This window comes from Heptranchias perlo, chromosome 28 (assembly GCF_035084215.1).
Source record: "Heptranchias perlo isolate sHepPer1 chromosome 28, sHepPer1.hap1, whole genome shotgun sequence".
Classification (NCBI taxonomy): domain Eukaryota; kingdom Metazoa; phylum Chordata; class Chondrichthyes; order Hexanchiformes; family Hexanchidae; genus Heptranchias; species Heptranchias perlo.
In genome coordinates this window covers 12,976,038-12,996,665 of record NC_090352.1, presented here as the reverse complement: position 1 = coordinate 12,996,665, position 20,628 = coordinate 12,976,038, and the positions used below count along the sequence as shown (strand labels likewise).

General features: G+C 44.3%; 1 protein-coding gene across 2 annotated transcripts in view; it reads left to right on the top strand.

Annotated features, from left to right (window-relative positions):
- Positions 1-19,580, top strand: part of baz1b (bromodomain adjacent to zinc finger domain, 1B) — an 87,334-nt gene extending 67,754 nt beyond the window's left edge. For both annotated transcript variants that reach the window (XM_068008057.1, XM_068008056.1), the window contains 6 exons: positions 732-879; positions 2,979-3,126; positions 4,056-4,174; positions 6,967-7,121; positions 16,501-16,607; positions 17,354-19,580. In XM_068008057.1, coding sequence (XP_067864158.1) covers positions 732-879; positions 2,979-3,126; positions 4,056-4,174; positions 6,967-7,121; positions 16,501-16,607; positions 17,354-17,840 — 1,164 coding nt within the window. In that variant the 3' untranslated portion in view covers positions 17,841-19,580. The remainder of the gene's footprint in view (positions 1-731; positions 880-2,978; positions 3,127-4,055; positions 4,175-6,966; positions 7,122-16,500; positions 16,608-17,353) is intronic.
- The last annotated feature ends 1,048 nt before the right edge of the window (positions 19,581-20,628 follow it).

Sequence of the window (20,628 nt, the reverse complement as noted above, 5' to 3'; positions counted from 1 at the left end):
TTGAAGATTGGCCACTTGGGCTTGGTAGAAATGGTTGTAGGAATGAGATAACTTGCTTTGGGGGAGTTGTGTGATGGCTGTTTCCAAACATTTTTATTTGTATCGGGTTAAGGATGAAAAAAAGGCCTAGGAGGAAAAATGTCAGTGTAATTACTCCATCTCTACAATTCTTCAATGCATAATTTTTGAGGCGTTCACATTTCTCCTAGCTATATGATGGCATAAACCAGGCGTGTAACAACTTTCGTGATCAAAAATGATTGCGTTTTTCGCATGTGTGCTTCATTCTCTTCGAAGGTAGACTGAGAAAACATTTGATAAAAGGAGACCAGATATGAATCACTATGCAGCTTTATTTCACAATGAGTGAACACACAGAGTAACAGCCATTATTGAATTCACTTACTTTAAATGGAGCAGCCTGTCTTTGTGTAATAATACAAAATGATGAATATGCTATGCTCCTCCACATCAATGGGTTGTCTTACTTGTCTTAAACAAAATAACTTCTATCTACTCTCCTGTATGCTTCTTTTGAGCCTGGCCAAAGCATGCCCTTGCAGCTTTTTGTTTGAAGACTTAACTGATTTTACAGCCTTTGCCAGTGTCCCTGACTGCCTGTGTCCCTGTTTTTTTTAATCACCCGTGCTTACACCCAGAAGGGACCAGAGAATTTTCCTGTTTCTAAAGTTTCTTGTTGTGTAATTGCCTCTTCACTAACTTGCCCACAGGTTGCTTCAGCTCTGGAGCTATGGAAAAGTGCTATCCATGAGGCTCAGACCTTCTCTCGTATGCATGTGTTGCTGGGAATGCTGGACGCCTGTATCAAATGGGACATGTCGACTGAAAATGCCCGGTGTAAAGTGTGCCGTAAGAAGGGTAAGCACTGCAGTTACTGAGCTGTCCTCAGTGAATTGATTTTTAAATTATAGGTATTGGGAAACTGGTAGATAGAAGCACAATTCCATATGTTTCAATGGACAAGTATAGATGAAAGGAAACACAAAGCTGGTCAATTTACATCTGAAGAAAACGTAGCTTAATTATGTAGTTTGAGACTTCTGACGACTTCTAAGGAAGATTTTCAGCTCGGAATATTATCTGCCCCTTCTGTTGTCAGATGCTGACAGACCTGCTTTGTGTTTTTGGCATTTTTGAGTTTTATTTCGGAGTTTGACCAAATACTATGATTTGAGCATTATCTCATTCACTGAACACCAACACCACCTCATTAGCAAAGTGCTGTTCATTTTATTCAGCTTTAAAGAGCTTCTGTGTTCATATCAAATAAAACTGAACTTGAAAGGGGTTAGAAAGTCTAGTGGAAATGCTTTTCGTCTAAAGTGACCCTTCTGTTATTGAAAAAAGTAGTACTTTTAGCTTAAATTTTTCTCTTTTTTTACACTCCATCAATTTTATTGGTGCCATCATGTCCCTTGTAGGGGTTTCCCACCCTGCTAGGTTGCTCCTGTAAAGTCAGTGCAGTTTTATGCGGTGACTGTTGCAAACAGCAGGGGGTGGTCACAATTTCAAACAAAGCTGAGAGCTGCTTAGGGCCCCCCCAGCCCCTCTGTCCCCAAGCAAAACTTACTGCAAATAGATGTTGAAGAAATTTAAGCTTTCATTCCACAATGGAAGGGGTAATACTTTGAATAAAGGCTACTCTCTGTACTTTGAATAAAAGCTACTCCCTGTAGACTTCCCTTCTGCTTTATTTTTAAAATTGGTCTAATTGCTGTTTAACAAGATCAAGCTGCAACTTTGGAGGTTAGGACTGACATCACCAGAATATTAGGTTGCTGTGAGGGTGTAACAAACACAACCAGTGTTTTTTACTTTTAAAACCTTGATTTATGAAGTTGCTAAAAATGCTGAATCATTCTGGTAATTACTTTCAGTTAAACCTCCCTAAAACTGGGGTATTCCTACATCCCCTCAAACTCTCCATTCCTCTGACTCCTACCTCTTCCCCCATCTCCCCCATCCCTTCACCACACCATTCATGGCCACCTGGGACCCACTCTCTCGAATTCTCTTCCTGAACCCTGTGCCCCTCCTCTTTCTTAAATCCCATCTTTTTGATCAAGGTTTTGAGCACCCCTCTTAATCTGCCTTCTGTAAAGTGCCTTGGGATGCTTTCTGAATGCAAGTTGTTTTGTTTCAGCTTAGTAGTATGAAGTGTTTCCAGGTGGGGTATCGACACAGGTCATGTGAAGTGTTTGATTTGTTAGTTGTCAGTTCAAAACACTTGATCTGCTTTCCACCAAACTTCCCTTGGTAAGCGATTGGAATCTACATGTATGCGCCTTGTACTATTTCTGAGACAGCTATAAGTGGGATCTCATTGATCAAATTGGATGAGTTCAACAATGTGTGTATCTGAAAGCAATTTGTGCCCCCATAAGTCAAATGCTGCATCATTGCTTTTTTTTCTTGCTTATTCATCAGATTATTTGAATGTCTTGGGAAGATCGACCCAGTGGTAGCATTGCTCTCTGGTTAGCCTGTGTATTTGTAAACTCTCCAGTAATTCAAGGGTTTGTCCAAAATGTGACTAAAGTGTTTCATCAGACTGTTTGTTTTTTTCCCATAAATAGGAGCTGGGTTTAATGTGGAGCAATGAAATTGGCTTGGAACTGAGAAAAAGGGAATTTTGTTCCCAGGTGAATTTTTGTAAAGGGAGTGTGTGGGATGTTCTGGTTTAGATTTCGCTGGGCCAAGGTCGACAACATGTACCTTTTTTTAATCCCCGTTGTGGTGTGTGCCTACAGCTAATAGCAACGTTATTTAGAAATCTATTATAGTTCTCTGAGATCCCAAGGAGAATTTACTTGATTCTTTTAATATTTTACCATATATTCTGAAAAAATAATTACATTTTGTCTTTTATTTCCAAAAAACTGATTTCAAAAAACGTATACATTTTCCAATGTCTGTAAACCAAGATGTGTGTTGCTGACTTTTTGTTTTCTCCCCAGGCGAAGATGACAAGCTGATCCTGTGTGATGAATGTAATAAGGCTTTCCACTTGTTCTGTTTGAGACCAGCCCTCTATGTAATACCAGATGCAGAGTGGCTCTGTCCAGCTTGTCAGCCAGCCACAGCCAGGCGTGGCACACGCGACAGGTATCCATACAGCCAACTTACAGCTGCCATGTCTGTGTCTTTTGTTCTTCTATAATCTTTTACACACAAAATTCTGCTGCTGCTGAAATAGTTTCCAACTGATGTAACTGTCTGTAAGAGTTTTAAAAAATCTTGCCTATGCTTTTCATTTACATGCAGGGTGGTATTAGACCAGCCCACTGGGTTGTTTTGGGTTGAGTTCTTGTATAATAAACTTGCAGGACAGCTCCCCTGACCAGTGATTTACTTGAGTTACATACATGACCTACTCCAAAGCAGCTCAATTTTTTATAAGACTGTTTATCTTGTGTCCACTGTCTCATGCTGTACCTTGCCTGCCCTTTTCCTCTCTGAAGTCCACCTCTGGCCACATTGCACAGCTGGAAAGCTGTGAATTGAGGCCCAGAGACCCATAATTGGTAAGGAGCTGGGGCTTGGGTCCATAGTGTGAGCACAGCTGTCCTTGGCTAGTCTAACCAGAGATTCTGATGTTCAGTCAGTATGGAAACTAGTGACAACACTGTGTGCAATCATTGAGCGTGTGATCGGTGGGGGCACAGTACTTTGTCGAACGCGGTGCTTTAAAATGAGAGTGTATTTATAACATGAAGCTTTGAAATGGTCTTAGAACTGACTTACCTGTTTTTTTTAGAATTCAGGAGCCCCAATGTTTTACTTGAGAGGAGGGAGTTTACATTGATTTTTGTTGCAGAAATTGAGTTGTTGCTCTCCATTCTTTCTTAATGGAGAGGAACAGAAGGGAAGTATCACCAGAACAAAATTCACACTAAAATTCATTGCATAAATCTATTTTGATGTTAAAAACTGCAGTTTACCAATTGTAATGTCTAAACTAGTGATGTTTTTGAGTGAGCCTAAACTCATCCTTTTAAGTCAAAGTATCTCTACCTGCCATCACTTCCTTTTAGAAATTATGCTGAGGAGGAAGATGAAGACAATGAGGAGGAGGAAGAGGAGGAAGAAGAGGAGGAGGAGGAAGAGGAGGAGGAGGAGGACTATGAGGAGCGAGGAGCACCCAGACTTAGATGTAAGTTGTGAACTTAGCCATCTGCTTTTAGAGAATAATTTTAAACGTTTCGAGGATTGCGTTTTGAATTTGGATTGATCTGTTTGTATCTGACTGGAATCGGCTGCCCTGTCCTAAGGTTTCTTTCTTTCCCTCCCCATCTGCCCCCAACCCAAATTCCTTTATTGTGTAAGGTACAAAGTGATATGATGCAGATCTGAACAATTGAAAGGAATTGAACTCTGTCAGACTTGAAAGATTTTTATGTTTTTACAATTACAAACCAACACTTCTACATTATTTTTACATTTGTCTGCAGTAACACCTGCTTCAAATTTTTTTTTTTATTCGTTCACGGGATGTGGGCGTCGCTGGCGAGGCCAGCATTTATTGCCTATCCCTAATTGCCCTTGAGAAAGTGGTGGTGAGCCGCCTTCTTGAACCGCTGCAGTCCGTGTGGTGACGGTTCTCCCACAGTGCTGTTAGGAAGGGAGTTCCAGGATTTTGACCCAGCGACAATGAAGGAACGGCGATATATTTCCAAGTCGGGATGGTGTGTGACTTGGAGGGGAACGTGCAGGTGGTGTTGTTCCCATGTGCCTGCTGCTCTTGTCCTTCTAGGTGGTAGAGGTCGCAGGTTTGGGAGGTGCTGTCGAAGAAGCCTTGGCGAGTTGCTGCAGTGCATCCTGTGGATAGTGCACACTGCAGCCACAGTGCGCCGGTGGTGAAGGGAGTGAATGTTTAGGGTGGTGGATGGGGTGCCAATCAAGCGGGCTGCTTTATCTTGGATGGTGTCGAGCTTCTTGAGTGTTGTTGGAGCTGCACTCATCCAGGCAAGTGGGGAGTATTCCATCACACTCCTGACTTGTGCCTTGTAGATGGTGGAAAGGCTTTGGGGAGTCTGGAGGTGAGTCACTCGCCGCAGAATACCCAGCCTCTGACCTGCTCTAGTAGCCACAGTATTTATATGGCTGGTCCAGTTCAGTTTCTGGTCAATGGTGACCCCCAGGATGTTGATGGTGGGGGAGGTGGGGGATTCGGCGATGGTAATGCCGTTGAATGTCAAGGGGAGGTGGTTAGACTCTCTCTTGTTGGAGATGGTCATTGCCTGGCACTTATCCGGCGCGAATATTACTTGCCACTTATGAGCCCAAGCCTGGATGTTGTCCAGGTCTTGCTGCATGCGGGCTCGGACTGCTTCATTATTTGAGGGGTTGCGAATGGAACTGAACACTGTGCAGTCATCAGCGAACATCCCCATTTCTGACCTTATGATGGAGGGAAGGTCATTGATGAAGCAGCTGAAGATGGTTGGGCCTAGGACACTGCCCTGAGGAACTCCTGCAGCAATGTCCTGGGGCTGAGATGATTGGCCTCCAACAACCACTACCATTTTCCTTTGTGCTAGGTATGACTCCAGCCACTGGAGAGTTTTCCCCCTGATTCCCATTGACTTCAATTTTACTAGGGCTCCTTGGTGCCACACTCGGTCAAATGCTGCCTTGATGTCAAGGGCAGTCACTCTTGCCTCACCTCTGGAATTCAGCTCTTTTGTCCATGTTTGGACCAAGGCTGTAATGAGGTCTGGAGCCGAGTGGTCCTGGCGGAACCCAAACTGAGCATCGGTGAGCAGGTTATTGGTGAGTAAGTGCCACTTGATAGCACTGTCGACGACACCTTCCATTACTTTGCTGATGATTGAGAGTAGACTGATGGGGCGGTAATTGGCCGGATTGGATTTGTCCTGCTTTTTGTGGACAGGACATACCTGGGCAATTTTCCACATTGTCGGGTAGATGCCAGTGTTGTAGCTGTACTGGAACAGCTTGGCTAGAGGCGCAGCTAGTTCTGGAGCAATTTGAAGGCATTGCTTCTTCTACAACACTCTGTCATTCCCAAATACACTTTTTTCTATCTTGCAGAGATCTGAAAAACACAGATACCTTTTTATTTTTAAAAAAAATATATAATTTCTTTGGTGATCTTTGCCAGTTTTGCTTTAGATTGTCCGCTTGTTGCTGTACAGAACAGCTGGGGCGACTCCCTGTAGTGCGGTTGTTTGGAAATTTGTGGGGGGGGGGCAACTTGATCATTTCATGGGTACTGTGCGTTGGAGCTACAAAGCATTGCCCTGCCCTTGACCTGTGCTAAGTTTAATATAGATATTAATTACAGGTTCCTCACATACACAACAATGCTGCTCTAATGAATTGAATAAGCAGCATTGAATTAACAAGGAACGGCTTAAAAATAAAATTAACCCGGTGTGGTATTGAGCCATATAGACCAGGAATGTCCCAGGTTCATTCCATACTTTGTGCTGCTTAGCTGATCTGGAATGGCAGTGGAGGTGCTTCAAATGGCTTTAGTGCCTCTTGCGCTAAGGAAAGGAAAAACATCAATTAGGCTTTAAAGCCCTAATTATCATCCTGTGACTGTGTGCGTGGATTTCGGATTAGAACAGGATTGGGTTCAGCTGAGTATTCGTTCATGAGGCATGGTACTGGATGGCTGGAGGAGCCTGTAGAACCGTACTAACATGAGGCCATGTCTTCAGCAAGAGAGGAGAAAATTGTGGGGGGATTTCCTTAAAACTAAAGTTTCCATTTTAATACTAATGAATTTCAAGATAATCCTGCTATTTACTTTCATTTTTGACAATGGGGGGAAAGAGTATGGTGGGGTGAGAGAGTTGGTAGTATGCAACTTCAAACCAAACAAAAGCTTTGTCTGCTGGAATGCCACGTGAGTGGCGAGCCTAAAAGGCTCTGTTTGCCAGCATAGTGATCACATATGAATCTTGCTCTTTACAGTGAGACCCAGGAAAGCTGCCAAAGGAAAACCAGCCCCTCAGGCCCGTCCTCAGAGGCAAGCCAAACAGCCGGGGAAGAAACAGTCCCCACATGGTCACAGCAGAAATACTCGACACAAGACATCACCTGTCAACGGCGTGGACATTGATGAGCTGGTGAGTGCCAAGTGCCAGAATTTCAGGGCTGGCAACAAGAGAGTTATAAAATGAACAGGTGTTTGTCTGCAAACGCTTTAATCTTGTATTGTGTACTGCAATCCAGACTCAAGATAACAGATATTCAACTCCATGGAGACAGACCAAACTTGTTTGTAGCTTCTTGACCAAGCCTCAAGGAAAACATGAAGTAGTTTTTCTTTTAAACAAAAATGTTTGTGCATTCTCTCCTTTACTTTCTTACCACCAATTCATTTTTCATTTGCTCTGCTTACTTAAATTTGTATTATATCTATATAGTGCTTATATAAATGTCAGATGTAATGCAAGATACATGTTAGCCTCAGAGAGGCATGCTCTCATTTGAGGATTGTAAACAATTTTACAACACCAAGTTATAGTCCAGCAATTTTATTTTAAATTCACAAGCTTTCGGAGGCTTCCTCCTTCCTCAGGTAAGAGCAGGGAAGTGGGCACAGAATTGTCCATCCTAATTATGGATAAATGGTACAGGCCACAAAACCTGCTGCCATGAGTCAGCACCTTCAGCAGGCGAAGGAGTGATTACATATTAATGTTCCTGATATTGGGAATGGAATTTTAAATAAAACTAGTCTGTAGAGAGATCGAACTATACAAAGTGATGGGCAGCATTTCATATTTAAAAGCATTTTCACACACCTCCTCCTAGTGACTGAGTTGCTGAGCTGTACAAGTCAGAAAAGTCTACAGTTTTATCCCCAGTCTATGCTGATCTAACTGGGCACTGGTAGAGTTGGTCTCAGCCAGCCTGGATTTGGTAGGAGAAAATTGCCTACGGTTCCATATCCCAATGGCTGTTCTGCATTCCCCAGGGAAATGTTGTGTGGACATAAGGTGAAGACTGGATGTCCTGCAGTTGAACAGCCAACTGTACTCGTCATCAAGGCTTACGTGTGAAACTGGCCACATTGTGAACTACTGGCAGGCAAACTGCACCCACAGAACTCCACCTCAGCAAGGAATCAACGCTTTCAGAAAAGGCAAAATGACTAGGGGAGAAAAGGCATAAAACCACATGCATGAGTTTGAGTTGCTTAAGGCAAAAATTGATTAACTTGACCAATTTTATGCAGTAGAAATTGACACAATTAAAATTGGAAAATATATAATTATGAAGTTTAGCCAAGGTAGGAATAAACTGAGCTGTTGACCATTAGTTGCCAAAAAGAATGGACATCCACAGCAAATCAGTTTCTGTTTGTGTTGTGATTGGGAGCTTTCACAGAAACTGTCTTTCCATGGGTTTTAGATCCTTTGCAGACAACATTGCAAGGCTGTCATCACAGGATCAATGGGACATAGATTGGCTATCAGCATGTCCCACATCCTTTAAGGCAGCAAACTGGATAAAGGACATATGGGGCAACTGTGGAGCAGACCCAAATCAGACCATGTCCGATGTAATGCAAGATAAGTGTTTGGCTCAAAGGCATGCTGTCAATTATGGGGAGGGGGGGGGTGCTGAGTCATGGGCACAGGATTATCCATTCTGATGATGGATAAATGCTACAGGCTCCAAAACCTGATTCTAGACACGTGTGGAATTCACCTACAGCACAGAGTTGCCTGCCAACAGCAGATTATAGTATTTTTTTTGTATAAAAGATTCTTTTTTAAAAAAAAATCTTAGCGACTTGCTGGCTATTCAGTCAGAGGCAACATCTTTGTTGCATTTCCAGGACTTGAGTGTGGGGACACTTCCCAAACATTGGCTTCCATGAGTAGTGAACAGCAGGTAGGCTCCTGGGATTGGAGGTTCAGTGATTGGTGTCATATTCCACATGATCTGATGTGACGAGGGCAGGTATTCAAACAGGGAATCTAATGCACTTGCCTCTGAGTTTGCAATCTATTTGTTCTCTAACTCTGAATGGAAGATCTGATCTGGAGTGAATTCGCCTAGTCGCAAATTATTATGGGTCACCTCCTCTTCCCCCCGGAAGTAATAATCAAGCTCAGTTATTAAATGTGAGAAATTTATTTTTTAGTCGCCCTGTTGGCTGTTGACGCACTATTTCTCATTGACTACAGTATGTTCACGCCTTACAACTTTATTTTAAAAATACTTTTCCAAAGATTAATTGCTGATTGATATTACACTCCTGTGCATTGGCAAGTGTAGAAATATTTTTTCTTCTGCAGCTCTTTTTCACAGCTTGTTGATACCGTCCAAACTAATTTCAAAAAATGAACTGTGACACGCAGAATACTCTGCCTCCCTTGAGCCATGAGGTTTTTTTAAATGGCAATGTTTACAGTATAAACAAGCTTGTTATTCAGCCCAGCGCATATAGCATGAGTATCAACAAGTGTACTTGCATCCCAAAAAATTTCACTATATCCCTGCAACGCTCCTTCCAAATAACTCATTAACTAGGAAAAACGGGAAATTTGCAGAAAATGTTGGAAATGTGTAGGGGGCGGGGGGGGTCTCTTTGCATCTGAAATGTTGATGAGCTTAACCTGAGCAGTTCTATTGAAGGGTCTGTACCTGGCTCTTTTTAAGATTCTGATGGACCTGCTGTGTACTTCTGGTATGTTCGCACTGTTTCAGATGAGCTAAATGGCTTCCTTTATATCAGAAGGAGGCAATTTGGCCCATCGTGCTTGTGCTTGCTCTTTGAAAGAGCTATCCAATTAGTCTCGCTCCCCTGCTCTTTCTCCACAGCCCTGCAAATTTTTCCCCTTCAAGTATTTATCTAATTCACTTTTGATCGTTATTGTTGAATCGACTTCCACCACCCTTTCAGGCAATGCATTCCAGATCATAACAACTTGCTGCGTAAACATTTTTTCCTCATGTCACCTCTGGTTATTGACCCTTCTGCCACTGGAAACTGTTTCTCTATATTTACTCTTATTAAAACCCATAATGATTTTGAAATCTCTATCAAATCCCCCCTTTAACCTTCTCTGCTCCAAGGAAAACAACTCCAGTTTCTCCACGTAACTGAAGTCTTTCATCCCTGGTACCATTCTAGAAAATCTCTTCTGCACCACCCTCTCTAAGGCCTTAACATCCTTCCTAAAGTGTGGTGCCCAGAATTGGCCACAATACTCCAGCTGGGGCCTAACCAGTGTTTTATAAAGGTTTAGCATAACAGTATGTACATAATTTTGTGTGGGTGGGTGTGACTGTCTGTCTCCTTCCTTCTGCCCTCTCTGTGCCTGTCAGTTTTGCTTTTGTTCATGCTCTTTCTGTATCTTTCCTACTCTGTCACCCACTTTCTCTCTGTATGTCTCCTTATTTTTCCACTGAGACCAGGAGCAAGGCTCTAGGCCATATGGCTCTTCTCTTAGACATCAGAAGAATCCTGAAAGTCTTTTCTGAAGAGTGTGTTCATCACAGAAGTGCAAGTCAAATTACAGGCAAGGGCCCTGCTCCAATCACAAAGGATCTTTTAAATTATTTTCTTGTAAAATTGTTACCTGGGTTTGTGAGAGGGGGGTGGGGAGGGGAGGGGAGGGGGAGGTGGTGCATGAGACAGCTGGTGTCCATCGTGCTTCTGGTCTTGGTCCCAGACCTGATGCTTCTTCCTCTGAATTGCCTCAAAGAAGCTTACAAGGCCAGAAAGTTCAAATACGAGCAGCAGTAGAGTGTCTCCCACTCACTGCAAATGCACAGGTGAAGGAGAAACATGAGGGGATATGGTCTTGGAGGGAACGGTTGGGACCTGGGGGAAAGAGATGCTGGGAGCAGAACACCAGGCCACAGAGAGAGGTAGCAAATAATGGATACTGAATCTTGCACCTGGTCCCTGCCAAGCAATTAGAAGAAGGTACCTGTGAACAATTAAAGCTCCGATTGGTGGATACGTGTTACCCACGGATCATTCAGATCCCAGAAAATCGATATTTAGAGATGGACAATTTAGCATCCTTGAGGATTATAGTTCTCTATTCTCCTCCCCCACCCCCCCCTCCAAAAAAAAGTGTTCCTTCTGACCCAAGGTCACGAAATTCTTGCTTTTGAAAAATCATTGTTGGCATCCCAGCTATGCTGTCGAGTCTTTTCTTCTCCTCCGACTTGGAGTAGGTCAAGCAGGAGACGCCAGGAAATTATTCTGGTCTCGACAAAGGGACCAAGAAATCAGAGGAAGATTTTTGACAAATATCTCGGCAAAGATGCTCTTGAACCCTTACACTTTGTGGATTATTGAGAGATGATTCATAGGTTGTTAAGAGGGTTTAAAATAGGACTAAATGTATCTGTAGGCTGGGGGGTCCAATTAGTATCAGAATCCCAATAATGCAGCCGCAGGCTCGGACTGTTTGTACTGCTGACAGTTGTTGCTGGCCTGCTGGGGTTAGTGAGAGTCGCAGCACTCTGACAGCTGTCCTGCGGTACTTCAGCCAAACAGAAGTGGGGTCGTCTTTCACGGGCGGCAATTATCAGGAGACCAAATAAACAGTATGTACAGACCCGACCTGATAATCCAACCTCATTTGTCACAGACAGATTCTGCAGGGGGGGTGTTTGTGTGTGTGTAAGGAGGTCAATATGAGAACAAACATATGATATTCATGTTACTAGGATTTCAGTGAGATGTAATGGGATTGTAAAATTTTCATACTTTGTTGATTCGAACTGTGGAAGAACACCCAGTGTCGTAATAGATGTGTCTTTCCAAGCATTTGGAGCTGTACTGCTGGTTACAACTCTTATCACTGGTGGTAGTTGTGGTAAAATACTGAACACAACATCACAAGTATGTTGATGCAACATTAAAGCATAATGGCTGGTGTGATTTATAATGTATTGAAACCAATACGCTGAAACCTTGTGATGATTGAGGATTGTTTTGACACTCATGTTTCAATATTTATCTATTTGGCTTCAAGCTGTAGGCGCGTGTTGCATTATTGAACTATGATTTTAAAATATTCAGGGCCTTTTTTGGTCAGCTGAATGGCTGACACATGCGGAGTCCGACCACATGCATGAGTTTCCTAACCAAACTACCAAGAAATCCCCAGTTTCTATTGGCCTGTCATGGAGTCCACTTTCTCTGCCCGTAGGGACACACCCCGTGTATCTAAGTGCAGAAACTTTGTGTGCAGCTTGGCATGAGTCCAGGGATCCAGGGGTACTGCTGGTGTTCAACCAACTAAAACTATGCAGCCTATCAACACCAAGTACTGGTTAGCTTCCTGCTTCTGTCCAGCCAGGGCCACCACAACCATTAAGGCATTGTTTTGAAGGGATATTAGGAACCAAGTAGGAAGAATCTCCACTCCCAGTGACTGGTCTACCCATCTGGACTCTATACATGAGACAGGATGGATGGGCCATCAAGTGTGTTGGCGCACTGCACATCTTCCATTGCCTGTTGTGCTCTGTTGGAGCAAACTCGGTCCAATGAAGTGCTGCTTACCATGCCTCAGCTTCCCCCATTAGATACTGACAAGCATGGGTTTGAGCCCTCAGTGAGTGTAAAGCAGGTACCAGAAACTCTTCATGAGCGGCCTGGTGAGCAGCACAATTCACAAAACATGTGAGTGCATTGCCAGCATTATTCTGAAATAAACTCCTGGAAGTTTTAAAAACTGGTGAATTTTCAAATACTGTATTTCACTTTGAGTTGTTATGTTTAATACATTACTTTCACTGAAATGCAGTTGTTTCAAATTTGCTTTAGATGCCTTCGTTGGTTCAGTGGTATCAGTCGCTCCCATAAGTAGTCTTGAGTGTCTTCTATAGGAGTTGACTTGCACTGTTCCATAGCTACTAATTGTAAACAATTTTACAACACCAAGTTATAGTCCAGCAATTTTATTTTAAATTCACAAGCTTTCGGAGGCTTCCTCCTTCCTCAGGTGAATGTTGTGGAAATGAAATCCTCGAAATGAAATCGCATTTATAAATCACAGAACAATGCTTGGTGATTACAGACAGTATTTTCAACTGCCCGTTGCCAAGGCAATCAGTGTGCAGACAGACAGGTGTTACCTACAAGGTCTCCGAATATACAAATTACCAAAAAAAAAACAGAGATAGAGAGGTAGAAACATAGGAAAGACAGCAACTGACCCGTTATATTAAAAACAGATAACATTTGTTCGCTGGTGGGGTAACGTGTAGCGTGATATGAACCCAAGATCCCGGTTGAGGCCGTCCTCATGGGTGCGGAACTTGGCTATCAATTTCTGCTCGACGATTTTGCGTTGTGTGTCTCGAAGGCCGCCTTGGAGTACGCTTACCCGAAGGTCGGTGGCTGAATGTCCTTGACTGCTGAAGTGTTCCCCGACTGGGAGGGAACCCTCCTGTTTGGTGATTGTTGCGCAGTGTCCGTTCATCCGTTGTCGCAGCGTCTGCATGGTCTCGCCAATGTACCATGCTCTGGGGCATCCTTTCCTGCAACGTATGAGGTAGACAACGTTGGCCGAGTCACAGGAGTATGAACCATGCACCTGGTGGGTGGTGTCCTCTCGTGTGATGGTGGTATCTGTGTCGATGATCTGGCATGTCTTGCAGAGGTTACCGTAGCAGGGTTGTGTGGTGTCGTGGACGCTGTTCTCCTGAAAGCTAGGTAATTTGCTGCGAACGATGGTCTGTTTGAGGTTGGGTGGCTGTTTAAAGGCGAGTAGTGGAGGTGTGGGGATGGCCATAGTGAGGTGTTCATCGTCATTGATGACATGTCCACCCATGAGGACGGCCTCAACCGGGATCTTGGGTTCATGTCACGCTACACGTTACATGTCATCAATGACGACGAACACCTCGCTATGGCCATCCCCACACCTCCACTACTCGCCTTTAAACAGCCACCCAACCTCAAACAGACCATCGTTCGCAGCAAATTACCTAGCTTTCAGGAGAACATCGTCCACGACACCACACAACCCTGCCACGGTAACCTCTGCAAGACATGCCAGACCATCGACACAGATACCACCATCACACGAGAGGACACCACCCACCAGGTGCATGGTTCATACTCCTGTGACTCGGCCAACGTTGTCTACCTCATACGTTGCAGGAAAGGATGCCCCAGAGCATGGTACACTGGCGAGACCATGCAGACGCTGCGACAACGGATGAACGGACACCGCGCAACAATCGCCAAACAGGAGGGTTCCCTCCCAGTCGGGGAACACTTCAGCAGTCAAGGACATTCAACCACCGACCTTCGGGTAAGCGTACTCCAAGGCGGCCTTCGAGACACACGACAACGCAAAATCGTCGAGCAGAAATTGATAGCCAAGTTCCGCACCCATGAGGACGGCCTCAACCGGGATCTTGGGTTCATGTCACGCTACACGTTACCCCACCAGCGAACAAATGTTATCTGTTTTTAATATAACGGGTCAGTTGCTGTCTTTTCTATGTTTCTACCTCTCTAGCTCTTTTTTTTGGTTATTTGTATATTCGGAGACCTTGTAGGTAACACCTGTCTGTCTGCACACTGATTGCCTTGGCAATGGGCAGTTGAAAATACTGTCTGTAATCACCAAGCATTGTTCTGTGATTTATAAATGCGATTTCATTTCGAGGATTTCATTTCCACAACATTCACCCGAGGAAGGAGGAAGCCTCCGAGAGCTTGTGAATTTAAAATAAAATTGCTGGACTATAACTTGGTGTTGTAAAATTGTTTACAATTGTCAACCCCAGTCCATCACCGGCATCTCCACACCATAGCTACTAGTACAATAACATAACCATGAAATGTAACTGCAGCATCTCCTTGTGATCTGGACCAGATACACTTAATTATTGCACGGCTATTTCTTGAACCTCCTCTAAAAGTGGACCGAGTGAATATTTGGTGAGACAAGACTTGATATGAATCATTAAGTTGCTTTATTTTTATCAAGTGAACATATGAAACAATACAATCATTTTCTATGCTACCTAATTCCAGAGGTTTATCTTAAACTAGGTACCTGACTTTTCTCTCTCTCTCTCTCTCTCTCTCTTGTGTTCCATCTTTCTCAGAGGTGCTTGCTGCCTGACTGCCTCTACTTATGCAGCTCTCTCTCTTCAAAAGCCTGACTCCAGTGTCAGTTTTTAGTCAAACTTACTAAAGTTTGACTAAAAACTTTAGTAAGTTTGACTAGCGGAATCCACCAACCTAACTTGGCAATGACTTCCCACTGAGTTCAAATGAATAGAGTTGATGTAACAGCAGTGAGTGTGAACAATGACTGGAATGTCAAACTACCATTGTCACCAGCACAATGTTTCAGCCGCCGCATTTGAAAATTAATTAACATTTGCCAGCCCTGTTGTGAATTTAACTTCTTGTGAGCACGTTTAGCCCAATAGTAGCATTCATTGTCTGAAATCATGAAATATGACAACAGTAAAGCAAGTTTGGATTTTAGTGGTGATCAGAACATGAAGCACGAAACAAGAAAAGACATTTCCTTCTGTGGACAGTGTACAATCTCCCCTTTCACGATCTCTGACCAACCTATTAATTTCTGGAAGGAACGATCTGGATAAGTAGTCCCTGTTCTCCAAAGTTAATTAAGAGATCTCTAGAATATTCATCCATTTCCACCATTCTAGCCTGATCTGATACATTCCACAGGTAATATTGAGACATACCCCCTCCCCTGGCCTCCAGCAACACAGGAGCCATTGTGGACATTCACAATTACCCAATTACCACAACTTGTAACATGACTGAAAATGTAGACACATCATTTACTTCCAGCTTTTCGACTAATTTGCAATGACTCCAAATTATGTCTGTTCAGGCCCTTGCCATGAGGAGGCAACAGTCTGAGAAACTGAGTTTTCAGGCTGTATTGCACAGTTGCACCAATTACTGTCACAAAAACTTTCACTATCCGAGGAATAAAATACATACACAACAAAGTATTCAGTGTAAAACCAAGGATGATAGATTCGAGGGCTGTGGTAGCATCTGAAATGTTAACGATTGTGCCCTCTCTCTATTGGGATTGTATGGTCATAAATCAGTGTCCATCTGGCCCCTCCGATCGCTCAGTGATTTTAACCAATGAGTAGCCAAACACTAGATAATGAAGGTGCCGGGTTTAATCCCGTTCTGTGCTGAGTTGACTGATCTCAGTAGAGGCAGTGGAAGTGGCCCGAATAATCTTGAGCTAATGAGAAAATAAGTCAGGGTTCCTGCCGTTGATCACTAGCCCGCGACCCCTGGGCTTTGAGTGAGGACAGAATCTGACTCAACTTATGCTTGCTGTAGCGCTTCATGCAGGAATAATAGGTGTTTGGGTGAGGTACCAGCAAGAAAAACACAAGGTAAAATCTGCTACTTTGGCTACTTTTTATAATTTTCATTTGCTGGGGAAGAGGAATATTGAAACAGAGTTGCATTCCTAATCACTGATTTCTTGTGTCTAGGTGCGACAAGGAACAAAATATAGGTCACGGAGACTAAACCTGGAGCTGGCAAAGTGTGAAGAAATCCTGAACAAATTAATCAGATCCAGATATAGTTGGCCCTTCAGGTAAGGGGAATAAAATTTGCCACTTCGAAGAATGGTACCCCCGTGATACAGTTAAGAATACTCTCGTAAGATTTGTTTCCTGGTCTGCTGAATCAGCTGATCTGTCGAAGCAATAGCTGGGTGCTACAATTGACCACGGCCACCCTGCACTAGGAGATGAAAGATTATACAAAAGGTCCCTGCTTTTTGATTATTATTCAGTGACCCCTGCTGGAAAGTTATGGTACATAGATATTGGGAAGAGGGCATGATCAAGGTTGGCTGTGATGTTCTGTGTCATTGAACAAGGGTCAATTGGCTGCTGACACCTGTGGAATTGTATCCCAGCAAGAGTCTGTCCGTTTAGGAGGTGCCTCAAACCACATTTACACAGACCTTTATCCGGCCTGCTGTGCTTAGAACGTTTCAAGTTTCACATAAAACAAGAAAACTGCAGGCCTTGCTTTCCAACCAGAAACTTCAACCTTGTCACCAGGCCCAATCTGCCAGAGAAGATTAATCTCATGGTGGTGAGAGAGGTGACCAGGCTTCATTTGCATTGTAACTGCTAGAGCTGACACAATGATGAAAATGTGGTCAGAGTGAGAGGAATCAAAACAGGGGTATCAATTCCAGAGGAATGTAACCTGTTGTACAATCAGTGTGGTGCACAATTTATACTAAAATTGAGTGAATTTTATACAACTATTCGTCTGCCTTTTTCTATATAGAGTCAAAGTTTACAAATTGCTTTTTCCCTTTTTTAGAGAGCCTGTGACAACTGACGAAGCAGAAGATTATTTTGAAGTCATCACTAAACCTATGGACTTGCAGACCATGCAAAGCAAGTGTTCATGCAGCACCTACAAATCTGTCGAGGAATTTCTCGAGGACATTAAGCTGGTGTTTAACAATGCAGAACTGTATAATCAGGAGGGTAGCCAGGTCCTCACCTGCGTGGAAAAAACGGAACGTTGCTTCATTGACATGTTGCGGAAACATCTCCCCAACTACAGCTACAAACGGGGCAAACCACGAAAGAGCATCCAGAAACGGACAAGACTGGTGCAGATAGAGCTGGAGGAGGATGGAGAGGAGGAGGGAGAGGATGAAGAGGAGGAGGGGGAAGATGAAGATGAAGAAGAAGAAGAAGAGGAGGAGGAGGAGGAGGAGGAGGATGATGATGATGATTATGACGACAGTGACGCAGAATCAAGTGAACATTCCATCCCACCGCGCAAGCGTCGGAAGTGAATTGAAAATAGCCGAGCTTTCTGAATAATGACGGATGTAGTAATTATTTTGGAAACTGCAGACATGTTTGTACTTTAAATGTTTACGTTGACTGATTTAAAATACTGGATCAAATACAAAACTTCAACCTGACCTGGACATTTTCATAGGAATATAAAAAGGTTGAAATCAAAAGCTCTTGCAGATTTTTTTTTAATCTCTTATGGGTTTGGGAGAATTTGTGGGGCTGAGGGCTGGAAAGTTCCTTGTTTTGTTAAAAATGGTTATGAAATTGAGATCACAGACAAGGAGCTCTGTAGTTCTGATTTTATGACCACAATGCAGAACTTTCACATCATAAACGTATCTGTCCCTTGGTAACAGCTTTCAGCATAGACCCTTTTTCATGTTTGTTTATCTTTATCATAGAGATGGCCAAAACCGGGAATTAGACAGACCTCTAGGTGGTCAGCTCTTGGGCCATTCTAACAGTACTACATCGCTGGAGAGAGTCTGCACAATCAATGCAGCTGATTGCGGACCAAGGCATTTTACAGACGGCGCCAGATGACATGTATATTGCATCACCAGCATCTGTTTTATCCAGCTGTGTTTTAGGTTTGACCATATGATTGAATATGTGCAAAATGATCCCACATTGATCACAGAACAGTATTGTAAATGTATGGCTGCTCTCTATTATAATGAGAAGATCCTTCTCGTCACTGAGTAGAATCCCTGCCCCCAAATGTTCTGCCATCTGAAACCAGTGAGTTGAGCTTTTCATATGAACTACCAGCCATTCTGTAATTTAAGTCACCTGATTGAATGTGGTCTAGAAGCAGCCAGTTGGCTGGTGAAAGTGTCTGAACTGGTGAGATGCTCAGTTCCGAGCCATCTGAATTTCAAAAATTGAAGGAGAACAGTTCTGACCAGCAGAGACATCTATTATCTATGAGCAAAGGTGGGTGGTTTGTACTCTAAGTCCATCCACCCTGAATTATCTGATGGTCCAACCATATGGGTGTTTTATCCATCGTATGTTGGGTATCTCTAGTTACTGATGACTAGAGATTCTGCTTTGCCCAACACTCCTTAGTTTGGTGCAGGGTAATGGCACCCAGGCTCAGTGAATGATATTCCACCACGTCCCACGCTTGTTGGCTGCCAATAATTCTGCGTTTGACTTGTGCGTTCCTCATCTGGTCTGCCCAATCTTTCTGACCAAAAAGTTCTCATGAAACGCAATTGGATTTTTAAACTGAAGAATTGTAAAATACTCCTTTTGTGTGGAGATTTGTACAGTGCATACAGATGTGTAGATCAAACCAGATTAAGATTCTTGTACTTCAAGTTGTCAAAAAAATTGGGTGGCACAACTTGAATTTGTTTCCATCTGCCTCTTTGTTACTGTAGTTTGTATAAATAACTCTTATTATTTCAGTATTTGTGAGCAACAAGTCCTTCAAAGTCCTTTTCACAACTGCAGTTTTTTCTTGGGAGGGAGGGGGAAGGTAAGCACTGATCTAAAATTTTCTTTCTTTTTATGTGGGTTTTCCCCTCCTTCCATTTGGCGTTTATCACCCTTCCCGGTCACTCACAGTTGTGTAGGTAAGTGATGTAGAATAAAACTGTGGAATTTTGACATTGTATATTTTTTCCAAGTGTCTGTGGTAGTTGTTTGGGAAGGGCTATACTTGTATTAAAAACATTTTTGGAATTTTAAATAAAAGCAATTATGTTTAAAACTTTGCAAAAAAATTTGGGTTGTCTGTTCACAGTCACTTTGTCAAGAAGTCCTCGTTTTGGTTCATGGGCAATGTTTTTAATGGGACGCTGGTCTGAGACTGGAGCTGTTTTCACTGACTGTTAGGCTCAGATGTTGTCGGGCTTTTCTCGATTGACTCCAGGTGTCTGTTTTTCTTGCATTGTCGATCTCTGTGTCTGTTTCTCTGTCTTTGAATATATCACAGGTGTGGAAATGCGAGTGTCTCGGTGGGTGGATGTGTGCGTGCGTGTCTCAGGTGGATGTGTGCGTGCGTGTCTCAGTGGCTATGTGTGTGTCTGCGTCTCGCTCGCGCTGCGTGTGTCTGCGTCTCGCTCGCGCTGCGTGTGTCTGCGTCTCGCTCGCGCTGCGCGTGTCTGCGTCTCGCGCGCGCGAGCTGCGCGTGTCTGCGTCTCGCGCGCGCGAGCTGCGCGTGTCTGCGTCTCGCGCGCGCGAGCTGCGCGTGTCTGCGTCTCGCGCGCGCGAGCTGCGCGTGTCTGCGTCTCGCGCGCGCGCGAGCTGCGCGTGTCTGCGTCTCGCGCGCGCGTGTCTGCGTCTCGCGCGCGCGTGTCTGCGTCTCGCGCGCACGAGGTGCCCGCGTCTCGCGCGCGCTTCTCGTGTGTGTCTCGCGCGCGCTTCTCGTGTGTGTCTCGCTCGCGCGAGCTGCGTGTGTGTGTCGCTCGCTCGCGCGAGCTGCGTGTGTCTGCGTCTCGCGCGCGCGAGCTGCGTGTGTCTGCGTCTCGCGTGCGTGTGTCCGCGTCTCGCGCGCGCGAGCTGCGTGTGTCCGGGTCTCGCGCGCGCGAGCTGCGTGTGTCCGCGTCTCGCGCGCGCGAGCTGCGTGTGTCCGCGTCTCGCGCGCGCGAGCTGCGTGTGTCCGCGTCTCGCGCGCGCGAGCTGCGTGTGTCCGCGTCTCGCGCGCGCGAGCTGCGTGTGTCCGCGTCTCGCGCGCGCGAGCTGCGTGTGTCCGCGTCTCGCGCGCGCGAGCTGCGTGTGTCCGCGTCTCGCGCGCGCGAGCTGCGTGTGTCCGCGTCTCGCGCGCGCGAG